Genomic DNA, 22,338 nt, shown 5'->3' with positions numbered 1-22,338 from the left:
TCCCTGCAGCTCTGCATCAATATTTGGGGAATTATTAGGTCGACTTTAAAAAGTGAAATCTACAATAAATAAGCGGTTCAGATAACGTGCCGAATCACGGATCAACTTCGTTCAGTTATACCACTATCTGGTCAGTTTACATTAGTGACAACAGCAAATTAGACAAAGAAAACTCGACATACACACATCATTCACCTGAGCTTAAGGTTAATTTACCTTGCATTCGCTTAACAGTTGAGGGTGATGGTCGTGCAAATGAGTAAGTAAATTGGATGTGTTGCCGCCCCTCGCAACAACTTTCTTCTTGCAGCTCCTGCAGATAGGGCTGCCATCCTCAACCAGCTGTCCCTGAGCATTCTTATAATAACCAAAATACGCCCAGACTTCAGATTTGGTTCTCTTTGAAGGTGGAAAAATGCCTTGAGGGCCGCTACTATCACGTCCTCCCTCCGCCATGTCTTCTTCACTACATAACAAGCGCACGTTGCACGCTGCGCCTGCGTAGGGAGACTTGGATAAAGTATCTCGCGAGTTTTCCACACCGTGGTTATCGACCGCGGCGGTTACCATGGTAATTAAAACTTAAACAGTAACCTTCACCGTAGGGAATTTTACAGTGGTTTACCGTGACACCGGTAACCGTTACATCCCTACTCCTAAGTACTTAAAGGTTTTCACCTGTTCAATGTCTTGGTCATGGTTGGCCACAGGGCTTTGGTCACCAACTGATCTAGGATCAAGCAGCATCTCTACAGTTTAGGTTGTGTCAATATGCAGCAGATGCGCATCACACTAGTTGACAAACTTGTCAACCGCAGTTTGGTGAACACTTGAATTTGTATTTGTGGTGAGCAGGCTAAGAATGGCAGTGTCATCAGAAAATTTTACTATGAATTGGTTTGGCTCAGAACTGACACAGTCGTTGGTATAAAACGTGAACAGAAAAGGCAAACTGACACACCCCTGGGGGGCACCAGTGCTGCTTACTTCCAAATCAGAGGCCGAGTTAAACTTAACCTGCTGTGGCCTATTGGATAAAAAGGAGTGGTACCACCTAACTAAAAAAGGGTTAACATTTAACTGAACTAATTTCTTAAGAAGAATGTGTGGCTGGATAAGATTAAGGCAGAACTAAAATCAACAAAAAGAAGTCTGGCATAGTCTTGAACCTAGGATCTACCATTGATGCCATGTTCGGGAGGTCATCAGTGATCATGTCATATTTCTCGACTAAATATTCAGTGACTGTTGTGTTGATGGTTTTGGTTACCTTGGTGTCATCATTGTCACACTTTAACAGCTCTTCATTGAAAAGATGCAGGACTGGTATGAGGTAAGATATACTGACATATTCTTCCCCAGAGAGGGCATCGGTGAATTCTAAGTGGATTCGGCACTTTGTGGAATGACTCAAGGACATCAGTATCCTGCCACGTGGAAGTCATCTGCCTGGTCTTTTTGTCAGCTGACAATACCTGTGCAATGGCAGTCTCTTGTTCCAGCACTCTCGCTACCATCTTTTGACGTGAGCCCCATCTTGTAAGTGACTCTGTGACCATTTTGTGCTGGGGTAGTTTGAGCTCCTCTTGAGCTGCTGCCAGGTCTCACTTCTTTTTCCAAGAGTAGGGTCTTTTACATACTCCAACAGCTCTTTCAATTCTCTTGTCTCTCCCACTTCTCTCTGAAGATACATAGAAAGGCAATATAGAAAATATGTTAAAGACGACTCAGAAAGTCACTGATGATATGAAGAAATACAAAAAATATATATCACAACACTACACTAGAATAGCCAACACTACAATTACATAAAACTAATAGCATTTTAGAAAACTGGGCAGAGGTAAAATAGTTGATGACATGAAATTGCTTTTGAAACTCTGAAAACAATGGGATCCAATGGCTTCTGTAATCTAAACAACAAAGGACTTGGGCATCTAGACTTAGACTTAGACTTAGACTTTCTTTATTGTCATTCAAATTGCACCTTACAATGCAGATCGGAATGAAATTTCATTGCAGTTGGCTCAGCAAAGTACAGGATAAAACAGCAGCAAGTATTACACATCAAAATAAAATAAAATGTGTAAACATAAAATACTATATAAAATATAAAATATATTGCACATGTCTATTGTTATTATTATATTGTACAATCCAGTGAAGCAGTCCTGAATGGGTGTGTGTGGGTGTTTGAGGGAGGCTGGAGGGATTTTATTTTGTGTTCATCAGTCTTATGGCTTGTGGGAAGAAGCTGTTATAGAACCTGGCTGTTCCGCTTCGAAGGATGCAGAACCTCTTTCCAGAGTCCAGCAGCGAGAACAGTCCCTGCAGAGGGCGGGAGGTGTCCCTGCTAATGTTTTGAGCCCTTGTCAGGCAGCGTTTTTTTGCACCACCTGGATGGGAGGAAGTGAAGTCCCGATGATTTTCTCCATTGTCCTCACCACCCTCTGCAGGGACTTCCAGTCAGAGGCACTGTAGGCTCCTGACCAGTGCATGTGCTGCTGAGCTCTCTTTACAAGAGCTCTGGTGTGTTGGGACCAGGTCAGAGTGTCTGTTATCTGCGCCCCCAGGAATTTGGTGCTGCTGACTCTCTCTCCTGCTGTGTCATTGATGAGGACTGGTGTGTGACTGGGCTGGCTCCTCCTGAATTCGACGATGATCTCCTTGGTTTTGTCAACGTTCAGGGCCAGGTTGTTGATTTTTCAGTCCACCAGATGTTTCATCTCCTCTCTGTAGGCCGTGTCGTTGTCATCACGGATAACGCCCACTACTGTCGGGTCATCTGCAAACTTCACGATGTGGTTATTAGTGGTCCAGGCACAACAGTCATGGGTCATCAGGGTGAACAGCAGTGGACTTAGGACGCAGCCCTGAGGGGAGTTGGTGCTCAAGGAGATGACATTGAAGGCATTGTTGCCCACCCACACAGACTGGGGTCTGTTGGTGAGGAAGTCAAGCCGCCAGTTACACAGGGTGGAGCTGAAACCATGGGGAGCCAGTTTGCTTACCAAATGCTGTGGGATGATGGTATTGAACGCCGAGCTGAAGTCCAGAAACAACATTTGTACATGTGTGTTCCTCCCTTCCAAATGTTCTAAGCTCGGGTGGAGTGCAGAGGAGATGGCGTCCTCTGTGGAGCGGTTAGGGCGGTAAGCAAACTGGTACGGGTCGAATGTGGGGGGGAGTCTGGAGACAATGTGTTCCTTTACTAGCCTCTTGAAGCACTTCATCATGATGGGGGTAAGTGCTACGGGGCGGTGATCATTGTGGGTTTTTTAGGCACCGGTATAATTGTAGCAGTCTTCAGACATGATGGTACCACAGCCTGGATCAGTGAGGTGTTATAGATATCTGTGAGAACTAGGGATGGGCGATATGTCATCGTTTACGATATATCGTCAAAAACATTCCCCCGCGGTAAGAATATGTCATCCCACGATAAAACGATAAATTTCCATTGATGACGTATATGTGCGCGACACACTCGCAGCCCAACACCTGTAGAATGGCGGAAGGCGGAGCAGACACGCCGCTGCTGGGCAGCGAGGAGCTCGTTCCTAAACGAGGCTCCAGCTCCGTTATCTGGAACTGGTTTGGTTTTAAAAAGTCTGACGCGGAGCAGCAATTTACAACCTGCAAGGTTTGCAAACAAATAGTGCCTGCAAAGGACGGTAACACCACTAATTTGTTCCACCACCTCAAACACAAGCACAAACCAGAATATGACGATAGCCAGAAAATGCGCAAGGATGCAGAAGCAGCGTCGACTTCATCCAAAGCCACCGGTGAGAAGAAACAAACAACTCAGACGAAACTTCCCGACATATTTGCTTATTCCACACCTTATGATAACCAAAGCAAACGGTGGAAAGAATTGACGGAGGCAGTGGCATTTTGCCTAGCAAAAGATATGTTGCCACTCCAAACTGTGGAGAAGGTAGGATTCAAACGAATGATCCATAAAATGGACGCTAGGTACAAGATGCCCTCAAGGAAGTATTTTTCCAAGACAGCCTTGCCTAAGATGTACGAAGAGTGCCGTGATGGGTTACAAACAACGCTGTCTTCAGTGGAGTTTTTTGCTTCAACCACAGACATGTGGAGTAGCCGAGCAACTGAGCCGTACATTAGCCTTACCGTTCACTACATAACGAGTGATTGGAGTTTGAATAGCTGTTGCCTTCAGACGAGTTTTTTCCCGGATGACCACACGGGTGAAAATATTGCGAGCGGTTTGAAGCAATTTCTGCAGGAATGGAAACTGGACGAGGCCAAACAGGTCTGCCTGACCACGGACAGTGGAGCCAACGTGGTCAAAGCAGTCGCCCTGAACCAGTGGATAAGGCTGTCCTGCTTCGGGCATAACCTGCACATTGCTATTGGTGAGTAATCATCTTAATGTCCTTTTACTGTATACAAGTGCATTTAACATACAAACACCTTCATGCGTATAATATTTAATGGAGATGGTCATCCAGGTGCACAATAACAGCTTTAGACTCAAACTGAAATCAGTTGAGTGTATTCTATTTACACAGAATTTAAAGGTGTGTGTGTGTGTGTGTGTGTGTGTGTGTGTGTCTGTTATATTCTGCTAATATAAACTCACTGACATAGACTAATGTGAACTGAAATAGACTTAATTGATATAAAACAAATCTGGAAACAAATGTCTGAATCTTTTGTTTTGTGTTGCAGAGAGAAGCATGAGGGACAGCAGCATTGACAGAGCTGTGGGAGTCTGCAAGAAGATTGTCAGCTCGTTTTCGCACAGCTGGAAAAGGCAACGGGCTCTCAAAGCTGCACAAGAGGAGCTCGGACTTCCTCAGCGTAAACTGGTGACTGAATCCCCTACATGATGGGGATCCAGGCAGATGATGATTCAGCGGATTCTTGAGCAAGAAAAGGCCATCACACAAGTCTTGGCTGCTGAACGGTCAACCAGGCATCTGGTGCTGAAGTGGCAGGACATTGACATCCTTGAGGCTGTCAGCAAGGCATTAGGACCTCTCCTGGATATCACAGATGCCCTCTCCTCAGAGAATTATGTCACAGTGTCATGCCTGAAGCCTATTCTTCACCTTTTCAGCAGTGAGCTTCTGCAGGAGAAGGATGAAGATTCAGATCTCACCAAGACCATAAAAACATCAGTACTGGACTATATGATGACCAAATACAGCAATCCAGATGTTGCGGAACTGATCAACATGGCATCATTTCTTGATCCACGCTTTCGCACACAGCACCTGAGTCAGGAAGAGATCCTGGTCATCAAAGCCAGAATAGTCACAGAGGGAGAATCTGTGTCTGCCATGCCAAGTGGCCCTGCTGCTGCTACCTCTGAAACATCACCTCAATCTGCTGAAAAAGGCCAGGGTCAAGAAACGGAGGACAAACATCACAGGAAGAAACAGAGGAAGAGTCTTGGAAGCTTTTTCAAACAAGCAGCTGCTGCTGAGGTCTCCATCAGTGTTTCTTACGCTGAGAAAATTGCGGCCGAGTTAAGCAGTTACTTACTTGGCCAACTGGCAGACAGTGAGAGCAATCCACTTACATGGTGGAAAGTACATGAGGAGAATTTCCCTGTGATTGGTCGTTTAGCGAAGAAGTACCTGTGCATCCCTGCAACAAGTACAGCCTCAGAGAGGGTCTTCAGTGCTGGAGGGAATGTGGTAACCTGTCAGCGGTCTCTTCTGAAACCATCCACAGTAAATATGCTAGTCTTTCTGACCAAAAATCTTAAGGTGTGAACCTTGTCCTCATACAGATATTCCTGTCAGCCTCATTTACACATTCTTGTACACCAGAGTATTTCAGTGTTTACATGTTCACTGAAATTTGTTGAAATTATATTTGTTTTTGTTTTTTTGTTTGTTTTTTAATTTATCATGTTGTCATTTGCACTATTTTGTAACCCAACAGAAGAAATGGTTGTTGCATTTTGTTATAACATTTGTCCATTATATGTTTGAGTGAAGTGTTATTATGTATGTGAAAACTAGTAGCACTAGTATCTTATTTGTGGCATGTTCCAGCCACTGGTAGTTTGTACATATTTAATATTTATTCATCCCTGTCGTCACTGATTGGATTTCATTTTCAGTGAACTTTTATTTATTTGTCTTGTTTCTTAAATTATCAGGTTGTATTTGCAGTTGCACTACTTTGTGATTTTTATAAGCTAAGTTATTTTTGCTGTTTGCACTGTTTTCTCACTGCCTGTGTGCCAAAAAGTTTTAATACATTTTTAATAAATAATTGATTCTGTTCACATTTCAGACTTGTTTGATTGGTGTCACTCACTACATTTTTGCAGTACAGGTGTACTACTTGAACTTAATTGATGTAGTTTAGTTGCCTTTAGTATTATTTTGGTGATCGATTTATAGTCAAAAAGATTAGGCTGAATTGGTGTTTATTTATCGTCATTTTTATCGTTACCGTGATAAATACCAGAAATTATCGGGATACATTTTTTAGTCCATATCGCCCATCCCTAGTGAGAACCCCAGCCAGCTGGTCAGCACATTCCTTCAGCACCCGTCCTGGTATGTTGTAGGGCCCGCTGCTTTCCGAGTGTTCACTCTCCTCAGGATTCTCCGGACATCAGCTGTGTCCAGACTGAGTGGCTGCTCATCAGGACGAGGAATAGATTTCCTTGCGGGAGTGGTGTTGAGTGCCTCAAACCTCCCAAAGTGGTTATTGAGTTTGTTGAGTTCGTTGATTGTCGCAGGGGGGAAGAGTAGCTTTATAGTCTGTGATGACTTGAATAGCCTGCCACATTCGTCTGGTGTTCGTGGGGTCATGGAAGAAGTCCTGCACTTTCTGACCATGAGCACGCTTTGCAACTCTTATGGCACGGTTCAGGTTGGCTCTAGCTGTTATAAGTGTCACCATGTCACCAGATTTAAAAGCATCATTCCGTGCTTTCAGCATTGCACATATGTCACTGGTCATCCAGGGTTTCTCGTTGTTTTTGATCACACTGACATCCTCCATTACAGCTATGGAATAGTGCCAATTAACAGGTTGGTCGACACTTACTAAATACATACACATACAATGTCATTAAGAGAAAGATTAAATAACACCAGCATTATCCTTTAACCTATTGACACCTTGAGTGTTTTGTGACTTATAGATCATCTGCAAGCTCACTGCGCTTCTTTTGATGTACCAATTTTAGCCAGTAGATGACAGGAGCCTTACAGGGAAATCATTCACAAGCCTTGCATAGACGTTAAGCTGCGACAGTGTGAAAGAAATGATATAAAGCACAGTAGCAACTGCTTATGGCTACGGTTATCTAAAACAATATCCCTTTGTTGCTTGCAAAATCCTTTATTAGAATATGGACCCCTGAAACCTTAAATATGTCACCATTCAAAGTGTGCAACACCATAAATAATTATAAGATAAATGTACAAATGCTTGAGTTAATAGCTTACCAATGGCTAGATGTAGCCGGTGGCCAAAACACTGCAGTCATGTCCACTTGTTTAGTGAAGCGGCCTTCACTATGTTTGCACCACTGTCCGTTGTTATGCACACCTTGCGGTCCTTGCTGAGTCCCCATGACATGAGTGCTTCCATAAGCCCTTGGACAATTATATCCGTGGTGTGATATTCCATTCCTCGTCCATGTAGTGTATAGTGAGACTCATGTATGGTTCGGACGTGCGACTAGACCACATATCAGCGGTGGTTGCGAAGTGCTTCATATTTCTGAGCTGCTCCTCCAACTTTACCCTACTCTGCGTAGAGCTGAGGGAGTGATCTTTGGGAAAAATACTTGAGCCCAGGCAGCGTGTACTTAGCATCCATGACGTCATTAGCTTCTTGAAGCCCTGTTTTTTAAAACTGTGCTTATAGGCATCATATCTTTACAGGCATTACAGTACATAATTCCGCTGTTAATATCTTTGTATCGCTTCAATTTCTTTTCATATGGGGTAATGGCTGAATTGAATTGAGGTAATTGTTGGTTGTTGAACTGAAGTTTGACTAGTAGAAGCAGTGGGGCTGGGCTGTTGGCTACTTAAGGGGAAGCTAACGCTAGCATAATAGCACAAACTCATGCTCTCAGAGTACTCTTTAGGATGGTACCTGTATCAACCGCATGCAGTTATTTCTCTGCTGTGCGATTGGCTGTTGGTGTAGTATTTTCTAGGTAGAGGAAAACTGACTCAAAAATAACTGTATTGACAATAAATGTCATAAATGTATCATCGTTATCGTGGAAGATTTTATCATGAAAATTAGCAATATCGCCCCGCCCTAATCGAATCACAGCCAATCGGAAGCGAATCGTATCTAATCGTTCCGTGATAAAAAGAAATGTCTCTAAATCGTATCAAAGCCCATGTATCTACATACGTAACAAGTCGTCTTATAAGGGAGAGATGCACACCCCAAATCAGTATTGTCTTCTACTCACTGGCTGTTGCCAATCATTATGAATTTTGCAGAACAGTCAGATTGGTAGTGCACTTATATTGATGGAGAGCCAGCACATCGATGTACTCACATCTCTAATGTTAATATCCAATTTCCGATTCATATCTGTGAATCTTTACACCCATAGTATAGGTGCTGACTGTGTGAATTACAGCCGGGCTGATATTAATTATCAGCAGATATTGGCCTATCACAGATATATCAGGATTGGCATGCCTAATGTGCACCAATATGAAAACTTTTTTTGTTTTGTTTTTTTTGTTTAGAGACTATAATGCAGAAAAAAGGATGCTTGGAGTGATTTATTAAATTCCCAGTGAAGTTTACTGTTTCAGTGCACTCATGTCATTTTGGTCTATAGAGTTTATGGTTAAACTGTAAAGTACCCTGCATCTATTACATATCTTTGTTACAAGTTTGATAACCGTCATTGTAAATAATAATGGCCTATATATCAATACTGGAATTTTTTACTCCCTTATAACATTATTGTCATCGGCCCCAAAAGTTGTGTATTTTTCAGGCTCTAGTGTTGATAATTGGACTGAGCCTATCCCTAACTTCCAGTTGTTTCCAGAACTTCGGCGTGCACCCGTTACTGTTCCTGAATGTAGTATCTTATGTCACTCAGTCTGTGAAATTCATTTCAAGTTAGCAGGCTGATAACATTTCAAACACTGAATCACTTTGTTCTCTTACTCAGCCTGGACAGCTCTGGCTGACTTGTACTCTGCATGAAACGAATCACGAGCTGTTACTGGAGTCATCTGAGGAAGGACTTAATACATGCAGAGTAACAGATGGGTGCACTCCAACACCTGTGGCCTGGGGCTCACTTCTATGTGTATGCTTTACACGTGGGCCAGAACTCACATACACCCACAAGCACGCACACAATCTTGAACCTATGGTGAATGTGCTGTCAGTCCAGCATTGTCTTCTCTGTGCCGGTGAACACTGCAGGGCTTTTTCTGATCAAGGTGAAGGACACACACAAAATGAGTGAAAACAAACAACGGAGCCTTAAGGCACTTTTTATAGCTCAGCCCTGATGACCATGAACTGAGCAGTGATTATTGTGAAAAAACAAGGGAGATAGGGAGAGAGAGAGAGAAAGAAATGGGGAGACAGAGAGAGAAAGTAAGAGGCCATGCGATTAAAATAGAAACACAAGGACAGCTGACACAAGAAAGGGGAGGAAGAAGTGGTGACGGATGCTCTTCTCGTAAATGAGAGAAGGAGGAGGACTTGGTCATAGCAGATAATAGAAAGAGACAAGAGCGGGAGGTGGAGGTGGAGAGTGAAAAATAAGAAATGACAAAGAAGAAGGTTAAGGAAGTAATAGATGATGCTATTGGAGTCCAAGAGAAGCTGACTCAGGGGATGTTAGGGCTTCATTTCCTGATTTCTGTTTATTGATTTCATAAAAAAAATATTACCTTGAGTTTAAGGATCCACAACATGCTGCCATTTTGCCAGACATTTGATTATCAGTTATCCCTTATTGTAGACAAAGGTTTTCTTTATTCTATATTCAAAGCTTATCTAAAGCATTTTCACCCTGTTTTTAGTTGTCTGTCCACTGCCTGCAGTTTTTTATTCAGCCTAATTTACATTGCAGGGATTTGGTAAGGCAAATTACCATAGCTGTTAACTGCTGATGCAATGCTCTCCAGAATAATTAACAACCTATTTTTAGTATTCTTGCAACCTTCCTTTGGGTCATGGCCCATTCTCCAGCATGGGAGAATATATATGGGAGTGAAGGACAGGAAGTCATCATGCTGCTGCTGCTGCATGGTCACTAACCCACAGAGAAACAGAACACAATTATCTCTCCTTCACCTCTCCAGCCTGACAGTCACAGAGGAAATTGTGTCTGTCTCACTGGATGTGATCTCACTGATCGTGCATGCTCAGGTTCAAAATGTCTCTGATGTCAGATCGTTTTTCTTTTGCTCTGCTAGTGATGGGCCTAAGAGCGGTGTTCTCGGTTCATCAAACAACAGAGAGATATATCTCAACAGCTACGGGTGAGATTACCTTAAACTTTGCTGTGGATATTCATTGTTGTTCTTAGAGAATTTAGTCATTTTGGCAACTCCATGTCCTTTCTTTTAATGCTGCTGTCCATCCATCTATCCATCCAAGTTTACTTTTCTGGGTCTGCATTACAGTAGCAGCAAGCTAAACAAAGTAGGACAGGCTTCCTACTCTCCAGCCTGTCTTCTAGCTCTTTTTGGGATATACCACGTCCCTGATGAAGGCCACAAGCCAAGATTAAGATTGAGATTGAGATTGCATTTATTTATCCCACAATGGGGAAATTCACACATTACAACAGCTCAAGGTGCAACAGTACAAGTAAGAATAGAAACATGCATAGAAATATTAAATAGAAAATAAATATTTAGATATAATAGATATTTACAAAAAACAAGATATTTACAAAAGCAAACAAGTGGGTGGAAAGTGTTCAGGTAGTGCTTGAGTTAAACAGTCTGATGGCTCTGGGGATGAATGATCTGCGGTAGCGCTCCTTCTTACACAGTGGGTGTGAGAGTCTGCTGCTGAAAGAGTTGCTCAAGGCTTCCACAGTCTGGTACAGGGGGTGAGAGGTGTTGTCCATGATTGACGTCAGCTTGGCTAACATCCTCCTCTCACCCACACCTCTAAGGAATCCAGTGGACAGTCCAGGACAGAGCTGGCCCTCCTGACCAGTTTGTTCAGTCTCTTCCTGTCCCTGTCTGTGCTGCTACCTCCCCAGCAGACCACTGCATAAAGGAGCACTGATGCCACCACAGTGTCATAAAATGTTCGTAGTAATGTCCTCTGCACCCCAAAGGACCTCAGTCTCCTCAGCAGATGGAGGCAACTTTGGCCCTTCTTGTACAGGGCATCCGTGTTGTCAGTCCAGTCCAGTTTATTGTTTAGGTGAACACCCAGGTATTTGTATTTTGCCACCATCTCTATGTCCAAACCCTGGATGTTCACTGGTGTGATCTGTGGTGTCTTCCTCTGGAAGTTGATCACCATCTCCTTTGTTTTACTGGTGTTTATATGCAGGTGGTTGCATTCACACCAGTTAACTAAGTCGTTGATGACCCCCCTATATTCCTGTTTGTTCCCCTCAGACACATATCCAACAATGGCTGTATCATCGGAGAACTTTTGGAGGTGACAGTTAACAGTGTTGTGCGTGAAGTCTGATGTGTAGAGGGTGAAAAGGAAGGGAGAGAGCACCGTACCCTGAGGGGGCCCCGTACTGCATAGAACCACGTCTGAGAGACAGTCCTTGAGTCTCACATACTGTTGTCTGTTGGTGAGAAAGTCTGTGGTCCATGCAGCCAGGTGTTGGTCAACTCCCGCTCCTTCCAGTTTCCCCCTCAGAAGTGCTGGCTTTATTGTGTTAAAAGCACTGGAAAAGTAAAAAAACCATGACCATCACAGTGCATCCAGTGAACTCCAGGTTTGAAAGTGTTCTGTGCAGCAGGTAGATGACTGTGTCCAACCCAATTCCGGGATGGTAAGCAAACTGAAGAGGGTCCAGTGTCGTGCTCACCTGGGGACGGATGTGCCTAAGAATAATCCTCTCCATAGTCTTCATCAGGTGAGAAGTTAAAGGTCCCATATTATACTGTTTTTCATCAATTTCACACAGCTGTCAGAGGTCCAACAACACTGTATTCGAAATGTATTGCCCCAAACCCATCCGTGGTCCTGAATTTCAGCTGTCTAAAAGTTGCTCAAGTGAGCTCTACTGAGCTCTACTGAGAACAGGCTGTGTCTGTGCCTGCACCTTTAATGCTAATGAGCTCTGTCTGTCAACGCCTGCCTTGCCTGCTACACGCCCCTCTCAGGGAGAGGATGCTGCTTACGCTAGCGGTAGCATGCGCTAATGTTTACGGTGGATGTATCGCTATGGCTCGCCGAGATGCTGTCATTCAACCATACCAGTTTGACCCAGAATCGGACCCAGAAGGAGAGGCTCAGAAAAATACAGACTCTGCGGCTGCAGCAGAACTCCCCAACACAACCACCCGGCTCCCATCCCCCACTGACCTGCAACAGGTAACATCTAAAAACAGCTAGCGAAAGCTGTGTTTGTCTCCAACACAGTCTCCAAACTCTTGGACACTGTTCGCATAGTCTCTGTCTCAAGTCTGCATGTTTCCAGACTTTTTACTGTGACAACCAAGCTCCCTCATAATATTATTAACATTAAACTCGCTTCAAACGCCATTGCATAGCGGACCGAAGCGGAGCTAACTAGTTAGCCAATATCAAGCTGACTTCACCATACTCGTAGGCAACTGTAAATACTATCAAAACGTGGCGACACTTACCTGTGGCTTGGGTGCAGTTGCTGGGTTATGGTTGGGACTGATCCTTTTATGAGGGTCAGTGTTGTGGCATAGCCAGCTTTGTACTGACCCTGGTTACTGAAGCAGTCCGATGTGAAGTGGTTAGCACACACAAACAACCTTACAGGAACCGTAGCTGGCACGTTGTCGTTAAAAATGAAACGCAACCACTGTCTCTTCTGTTCTTCTGTAGCTGGGACAGAATATAGGCCCTTATGTTGATTTTTACAACCAACAACAGAGCAATTTGCGTGTCTAGCTCTGAGCAACAACATTGCAAAACACTGCTAGCTTACTGCTGGACACACCGAACTTCACCTTGGGGATGAACGCCCCCCTCTCGGACATCTCCGGTTAGAGGGGGGAGTGTTTTTGCGCAGAGGAGGCCGGCCTATGAAAATCACTCCTTTCGTTACGTAATGAAAGGAGCTGAATCTGAACAGCCTGTAGGAGCCTCGTTTTACCAGTGGGTGGGCTGCAAAGACCATGCAGGACTTGTTTGCTTTCCTCATTCTGGGAGTTGGTAGGCTCAGGGAGGACCAGTTTATATATGTAGAGACCAGAGAAAACGTGTTTTTCATAATATGGGACCTTTAAGGCGACAGGGCGGAAGTGGTCATGCTCCTTGGGGTGCACAGACTTTGGATCTGGCACCACACAGGAAGTCTTCCACAGGACAGGGACTCTCTCCAGAGTAAGGCTCAGGTTGAAGATGTGCGTGACCACCTCACAGAGCTGGTCTGCACAGTCCTTTAATACTCTGGAGCTGATGCCATCAGGGCCTGTGGCTTTTCTCGCCTCATTTCCATTCTCACCTGCTCAGTTGTCAAGGAGAGGGGAGAGATGGGGGGAGGGAGTGGTGGAAGGCTGGGGGGAGTGGGGGATGGTCTGGAGTCATGGGAGAGGGGTGTCGATGAAGAAGACAGGTTAGGCAGAGAGAGGGGCTGGACTCAAAACGGCAAGAAAAGTCATTTAGAGTATTTGCCCAGTCCTGGTCTCCGATGTCTTGCTCTCTCCCTCCACCTTTTTCATGACCAGCTATCTTCTTCAGTCCTCTCCAGACATCCCTGGTGTTGTTCTGCTCCAGCTGCTGCTCCAGCTTCCTCTTGTAGCTGTTTTTCCCCTTCCTAATTTCCTGCCTGAGCTCCTTCTGGACTCTCCTCAGTTCCTCTTTGTCACCTGATCTGAAAACCCTCCTCATCCAGGAGGGTTTTGATCCCAGAATTCACCCAGGGTTTGTTGTTGGCAAAACACTGTACTTTTCTGGAGGGTACAATGTTCTCCACACAGAAATATATGTAGTCTGTGATGCAGTCTGTCAGGCCGTTGATGTCCTCCCCATGTGGGTTGCAGAGTGCTTCCCAGTCTGTGATGTCGAAGCAGTCTCTCAGCCTTTCCCTGGCCTCCTCAGACCAAACCTTCACTGACTTTTTCTGTGGCGGATATTTATTCACCACAGGTATGTAGTCAGGTAGCAGATGGACCAGGTTGTGATCTGAGCAACCAAGCGGGGGGAGGGGGGAGGATGTGTATGCTTCCTTCAAGTTTGCATACAGGAGATCCAAGGTTTTATTGTCCCTGGTCTGACATTTCACATGCTGGGTGAAGGAAGGGAGAGTAGAGGACAGGGGAGCATGGTTAAAGTCCCCAGAGATGAGGAAGAGGGACTGTGAGTGCTGAGTCTGAAGTTGAGAAACAACAGTGTGGAGGAGCTCACAGGCTGCAGTAGCATCGGCCGAGGGAGGGATGTAAACAGTTATGATGATTACATGTGAAAACTCCCTCGGAAGATAGTATGGCCGAATGCTAACAGCTAGTAGCTCAATGTCTCTGGTGCAGCACTGCTCTTTACCACTGATGTGTCCAGGGTTGCACCATCTCTCATTAACAAACACAGCTATGCCCCCTCCTTTACTCTTACCACACTCCTCTGCTCTCCTTTCCGCCCATATGATCTGGAAGCCTTCCAGGGTTACCAGTGAGTCTGGAGAAAGTCCGTTCAGCCACGTCTACGTAAGCACCTGAGGCTACATTCACGATACTCTCTCTGTAGCCGGGTCAGCGCCGTTAATTCCACCATCTTATTAGGGAGAGATCTTACGTTTCCCATGATGACAGACGGTAATCATGGTTTATACCGTCTTTTCATCGCCCAACGCTTCACTCCAGCTCTGCAGCCTCTTTTCCTCCTCCGTATCTCCTTGACGATCTCCGGTTTCTCCGCGTAGAGAAGTTGCGTCTGGCGCAGAGCCAACAGCTGATCGCGAGTGTAAACAATGGAGCCGTAGCTGAAGTTTTTAAAAGTCTGATAAATAGCAGTATGCAGACTGCTAAAGTTACAAACTGATCATCCATAGTTCCTCACTTGCAAAGTGGGTCAGTGCAGCAGAAACAAAAACTAAAGAAATAATCTAAACACACTTAAAGCACTAGAAAGATAATGTAAAAGACGGAGCTGCTGTAACTGGCTGCCGATCTCGCGGCACCATCTTGCATTTATCTATAAAGTTGCTCTTTATACTAGGAGTGTTGCTGGAATGGGTGAGCGCAGCCATCCTGTGAAAGATTTCTGACTGCTTGTATCAGCATTGTCATCCTATTGGCCATTACAGCTGCTGACGCTTAAATCCATTTTACCCTCCTTCCTGGTCAAGACCCCAAGATACTTGAGCTCCTTCACTTCGGCCAATAGCTCACTCCCAACCCATTAACTTGATTTTCTAAATATCTGCTTGTTATGAATTTGATGGCAGCAACATGTTTCAAACAAGTGGGGACAGGGGCAGCAAAAGACTGTCAAAGTTGTGGAATGCTCCAAAAACACCTGTTTGGAACATTCCAAAGGTAAACAGGTTCATTGCTAACCGGTGATAGTATCATGAATGGGTATGAAAGGCATTTGGTGAAACACATGATTGTATAAAGGATAATACTACATGGGCTCAGGTACACTGTAAAACCTTTATTCTTTTTCATTCAACACAGCATCCCAACTTTTGTGATTCTTAGGTCTGGAACCAAGCTAGGACATTCGTGTTTGTCACAGGATGAATGCGTTTTGCACTTCTTACTTGTACCTGTAAATTTTCAGGGTTATAGAGCACTTTCATGTTCACCAGTTATTCATGCTCCTAACAGGGTCAATCGTTTTGATGTTAATGAAATTTCTGAAAGCAAGAATTTGCTAGATATTTAACATGTTGCTCACTTCCCTCCACAATTTTGTACAGGGAGGTTGACCATTGTTGTCTCGGAGGGTTGTCAGCTTATTTAGACTTTTAGTATAGTGATGGCATGGACATAAAAACCTGTCGGGTCAGCTGGGGTTTACATAATCAAATTCATCTACGTGAAATAACTGCATTGCCTAAAAACAAACCTGCAGTACAACTTAGTTGCATTCTACTGAGTTGTTGCACATTTATGTTCTCCTCATTCACCACTTCTTACCAATGCATCTGTTGTTAAGTCTAGAAATCTCTCTTTGCTTTTGTTCTAACAGAGAAATCATTACATTCCAGCTGATTCCTTGGTTTTATCTGTCCAACAGGCAGACAGCATATTACTAAGTGGTGATGTGCAGAGCTGCTCGTAGATGCTTGCTGTAGCACATTCACAACTGATACAGTGCTCTGTTCTCATTTTGATATTTGTAGATTTGCATCTGTCTAGTAATGTGTTGATTCTGAATTATACAGAGTAAGCTGTAGGCAAAATGTTGGTTAACACTAAACTTGACTAGTAGCAATGGGTGCCTCACATTGTGTTGGGGTTGTCTTAAATATTAACATTTCCTTGACTTAGTACAATCATAGTTAGAAAATAGAGGAATCTCATCAAAGTTTATTTTTTAGACTTTAATGCTGTAAATTACTATGATTCTACTACTTTTTTCCTCTGCTCAAGGATGAAACACACACCAGAACCCAATATGAACTGACTTGACAGAATTGTTGAAAATACTGTGACAAAAGCTGTCACATCTGTCTGTTCATCTACTGTAGGCTCATCAAATACAGTTTCTTTTTGTTGTGTTCTGTGGGATGTTGAATGGATTAAATTGTTTCCCCAAATACCAATCAAGTCATCTTTGTCTTTGTCAAGTTTCTTAAGGTTTTGCCATGCAATATCCCCACTTGAAAGGGATGGAGTCATCTACCCAGAGGTTTAACTGGAATTCAGTCAAATGACCAGGCAGCTTTTCCTTTTCTCCCTTTTATTTTCCAAGTGCAAGCGGTTTAAGCCATTCCCATTAGCCATTAGGTGAAAAACCTTTCAATCATAGAAACACACAAAAAGAAAAAATGTTTAAATTCTGTACATAATGCCAATGATATTTCAAATGACTGTAATAGAAAATAAGTCTACAAAAATACAAGATAAGTATACAAAATACCAGAAAAATAAACACCTACATAAATAAATACTGTGAAACCCAAACCTGTTTACAAATCATGCTATATTTAAATTGCCTATCTGCTTTTGTGATTAACACACAACACAATCAATTTTCATTTCATAATTTACCAAATTTCAAGATCAAAGTGAAAACCCTCAGATATGCTAAATACATAAGTACCTATTAAGCTTTACATATTTTACATATAGTACATTCTCACCACATTTCAATAGATTCAGGACATTAACAAGCAATCAGGACACGTGGGCATTAAATGGTTAACAAGCCAACTGTGCGATGGTTCCTCCTTCCGTTTTTTTGTAGTTCTTTTGCAGTTTTTGTAGTTCTTTAATAAGAACTAGTTTAAACTTTAGTTTGACTTGACAGTCTTACATCCCATCATTGTGTCAAGTTTTCCTCCATGCCATCACTGGCTCAGCCTAAGCTGTCATGGAGCCAAGATTTTGAAAATTTAGGATGAGATGGACAACTTCCTGTTCCTGTGTCCTGCCTCCTTCCTTAGTCCAAAGAAATACAAATGCAGCTGCCTCAATTTTCCCCTCCCAACCAAAGGCCTTACGGCTGCAAGGCGACTGCCAGCCTTTTCTCAGTCGATTGCCAGCCACTGGGAGTCCCCCTTTCCTCCTGGGGGTCTGCCTAGATTCCACTGTAAACACGCCCATTACTTCAACTGCAGAGTGTCCATGAGATGGTGCTTCTCTCACAAAAAACAAATACAGGATAAATACTCTTTAAGCCTAAACCTTAGTCTTCTGCTACATTATATAGGCAATTACTATACTTTTTTTCCACAACATTTATTTTAAAGCTTTAGTTAGTTTATAGGCCTACTGGTTACTTTACTTATTGATATAAGATACAAATTAACTAATCTAAAGTTGTGGCTAGGTTATATTATTATAGGTAAAGCCACCCAGCAGTATATAAAGATATTAAAATTAGTTCATTCTGTCCCTTCTGCAGCCCTAAAGTTATAAACACATTAATGCATCAATAGTTATTATTCGAGAATATACTGTACGTATATTATTCGGAAATTGACCATTTGTTTATTGAGTCATGAAATCAAAGACAGTGTGTTTATTTAGTTTGTTTATGCACATGAAATCAGTCAATGAAGATCTGATTCAAATTTTCTCACCCCAAACTACATAGTGCATCTGTAATGAGTAGGGCTATTTTTGATTTTGTGGTAGTTTTTAAGATGGCACTTGCATAAAAGTTAGCTGTCTATTCAGTAGAAAGACACAAATATTTTTGAAACTGCTGCTACATAACCAGAGAGAACAGTAAAGTGGGGCAGTTGGTTTCACGCTGAAGTAATGCTTCAGCTTACATCATCACTGCTCGTGTCAGGACAGCAGAATCACTCGCCATCTTCCGCAAAAGACTCAAGACTCACTTGTTCAGTCTTCACCTCAACCCTGCAGAACATGACCCCCCCCCCAAAAAAAATGTATGCACTTGTATGTTGTTACCCTTAGCACTTACATCATAGCACTTTTGTACTTATGGTATCCTTGATAAATAGCAGCTACTTTGCTCAGATGAGGGCTTGAAAATTGTTTCTATCTTTTCTTTTCGACGGTGATATGTTGTGGTTTCTTTCTTGTGACAAATGTACTTATTGTAAGTCGCTTTGGACAAAAGCGTCTGCTAAATGCCCTAAATGGAAATGTAACTGCTCCACCTGGTGGATAGATAGACCATTGCAACTGATTTCCACACATAGTATTTAGAGGTGTTATGATTCGCCCCATGTTCACTACATCATCACGAGGGATCTCATTCCAGTCATAGACTCGACCAGGTCCGAGCACGGACCCACCACAGACCGGTTGGGGCCCTGTCACAGAGGAACAGGAAGTTTTAAGAGCATTTTAAGAGCTGCATCTGTACAGGTTGTGTGAATTTTCAGTTCCAGATGACTACTTTACTTTTATACTCAATCCACACAATAGCACATTGTGTTGTGTTAAAAGATTGGTTTACAGTGTGCCAGTAGAAGAGGGGTACCCACATTAATTTAAAAAGGTTTTGCTTGCTGTGATCATTCCCTCTGTTCATATTGACTATCAGTGTGGGGGCTATCAGTGTTGGGATACAGAGAGGTGAGTTGTTAGCGTTGTTGCTTCACCTAGAAGATAAGAGTCAGTTAAATACTCAGCCATGACAACTAAGGGTGTCACAATCTCGAACTTCGAATTAAAAAATGGAATCGTCGATGCTGCCACGCCCCCATGGCACGTCCGGTCGGCTTGCCAAGGGGAAAAAACACACACATGTTGAAGTGCTGCCAGTCAACCTCCTCTAACTTAGCTACTAGCTAAGACAGTAGCTATTAGCTACAGCCAGTCAAACGATAGCATTCCTGTTCGGCTCCCGGACCGTGGTCGGGAAGCACAGGGGAGATGTTTTCCTCCAGGGCTGAAGTTTCTGTTTACCTTCGGGGTGAATCCCCTTTCACGTGTTAAGCTGGTCGGGAAATAATACCAGGGAGCTTTGCTGTATCTTGAGGAGCTGTCGCCTTTATTCAGCCAAACTGCAGCCTATATTGTTCACTTTATTGCTGTCGCTACTACTGCTACTCCTTTCTCTTTCCTCTCCCATTCATTCACTGTCCGCACGTATGTACGCTCCCTCACTCTCGCTCGCCCACTCACACCTTAGGCACCTTGTATATGTCCAACTGTTCGGAAAAAGTTTGTTAAGACACTTAATTGTTCAGAGAAGACTATGGACATGGCTGTTTTATTTTTTGTTTGTTTCGTTGTGAACTTGAATGTCATCTTCTGTGAAGAAGACTGCAGTTACAAAAGAGAAACTAGATGGCAGATTATTTTGTTTAAATTTCCATTTGACTGAAGATATAAGTTATTGTTACATTATGTTGTTAATAAATGTTTTAAATTTGACAATGTAGTGTGGTACATTGCTAACAAAGGTCAGATATTATATTGCATAAAAGTCTAGTCTAAAAATGGCATAGCAAGCTGTGCTTTAAAAAAAATAAATTTAAAAAGCGAGAATCGAATCGAACCATGACCTTAGAATCGAAAATTGAATGGAATCGAGGATTTAGAGAATCGTGACACCCCTAATGACAACTTCTCAATGGCTCCACCGGTGTCTTCCCGCAACAACTCACCTCTAGTGAGATTTCAGAGCAAGACTTTTCTGTGAGCGAGACTTGTGTTTCTGGTTACCAAAAGGATCTTAGTATTCCTCGCTGTAGGAATGATGTCAGACACTTAGAATAACAACCTCAGCCTGTCAGTGGCAAAAACAAGCACCTTCAGTGGACATAACTTGTCTTTAATGCCCTTGTAATGAGTGTTTGTTAATATGTTAAAATGGGCTTATTAACATTATTAGTTGTTACTAAGACTATAATGTTAATTTAAAAGCATCTTTAACATGTTTATTGTTACATCATAATAAGCGTTCATTAACAGTTTCTAGATGCTTAAGAACAGTAATAAAAGTAAGACAAGTGTTAATAAATAAATGTGTTTGTAACGCTGTTATAAACAATTGTTTATAACAGAATTACAAACATTTATTGACTTTAACTAAATTACCTCTTCATTGTTGACCTTTGTTTCGCTGAATCTAAAATGAGAACAGTCCCTTTTAAGGTAAAATTATTCGTGTTTGAGAGTAGTGGTTATACAGACAGCACATTACACAAAGGTCACAGATTAGATTCCTCCAGCAGCCAGTATACATGTCCGTCAGCAGCCATGCTTCCTGTCTAAATGTCCTGAAACATGACACCTAACCCCAACCTGCTCCCTCATTGTAAGTCTCTGTGGATAAGCACATCAGCTAGATGCCTCAAATGAGAAATTTAAATTCCTCTGAAGCCTTCACTCCACTGGATGGGTTGGGACCCTGACCGGGCCTCCTGGGAAATTCATCTCATGGCCCTTCATCGCAGTGTCAGCTCTGAAGGCAGATCAGCATCAACTAAGGTCACAGTGAGATAATGGTGAGGGTTAAGGCTCTTTCTGCAAGCTCAAGCAGGTTTTATCAGTCATACTCATTGAATTATTAATAAAAGAGGGACAGTGGAGGCCAGAGTCTCCTTCATCACTTAATGGACTGGGTGAGGGCTCACAGAGGACCCCATTAGAACTAATTACAATCAGACATAAGCAGTTCAGATGTGAGGCCATGTTCTGTTCAGTTCTCCCTGGTTGATTTTGTTCTGCTCTGCAAAGCCTCACCTTAGAGGTAGACTATATGAAGACATAAAGCTTTCATCCTTTTTCCTATTCAGTAGCGTTAAACAAAGAGAAAATCATCTTGAGATACTGACACTATCTTCTAAAGTGTTGTAAAATGCAAAATCTATTATAGAATGACAGCTGGAACCTGAACCACAGTACTGCTGTTATCAGGTTGTTCATCATAGGTGAAAATTGAATATTTCACTGTTATTCCTCATTGAGGGATTAGCTGCTGGAAGATCTTAAGCAGGGTGTGATTTGGTGTCGGAATCCGACATTTTCTCTCAAAGCAATCATGCTCTTTTCATTTGAAATTCATGGCACTGCGGAAAATGGATTGAGATTCTGTTCAGCATTATAAAACAGTCACTTAATCCAGCAAATGTAAAAGGTAATTTACTTTAGATATTCCCTCAGTAAATCCACAGCAGTATGTAGCTGAGTGATTGGTTTAGATAAGGTTGACCCTTTTTTGTCTTCATATGGTTAGGCTTCATGGGAAAATGAATGACACTGACTGTGCTCATCTATCTATCAGTCTGTTTTTGTGAGTTTGAATCATATATGTTTTACTCAACAGATTCACACTTTCACACGGTCAGATAAACAGTAAGTCACAGCAGCTCCCGTCTTATCCAACAGTGTTGAGTATTTTTCTCTGTCTGTCCGTCAGGTTGAACATCCTGCTGCACGGCATGACGCCTCTATCTTTCCACATCGTCAATGTGTGTTTGCACTGCGCCGTAACCTGCCTGCTCATGCACACGTGTGAACGCTGTGCGTTTGAAGACTGGCGCCTGGCCTTCGTCACGGCACTGCTCTTCGCTGTGCACCCCATCCACACCGAGGCCGTGAGTACATG

General features: G+C 42.9%; 1 protein-coding gene across 1 annotated transcript in view; it reads left to right on the top strand.

Moving 5' to 3' along the window:
• tmtc1 (transmembrane O-mannosyltransferase targeting cadherins 1) overlaps positions 1–22,338 on the top strand; it is a 281,545-nt gene that overhangs the window by 11,438 nt on the left and 247,769 nt on the right. Inside the window, exon 2 of the mRNA XM_073481208.1 lies at positions 22,150–22,327. Within this exon, the coding sequence (XP_073337309.1) occupies positions 22,150–22,327 (178 nt within the window). The remainder of the gene's footprint in view (positions 1–22,149; positions 22,328–22,338) is intronic.

The sequence above is a fragment of the Pagrus major genome, chromosome 14, assembly GCF_040436345.1.
Source record: "Pagrus major chromosome 14, Pma_NU_1.0".
In the NCBI taxonomy this organism is placed as follows: Eukaryota; Metazoa; Chordata; class Actinopteri; order Spariformes; family Sparidae; genus Pagrus; species Pagrus major.
The sequence above is the reverse complement of the archived record's forward strand: the minus strand, read 5'-3'. Positions and strand labels throughout refer to the sequence as shown.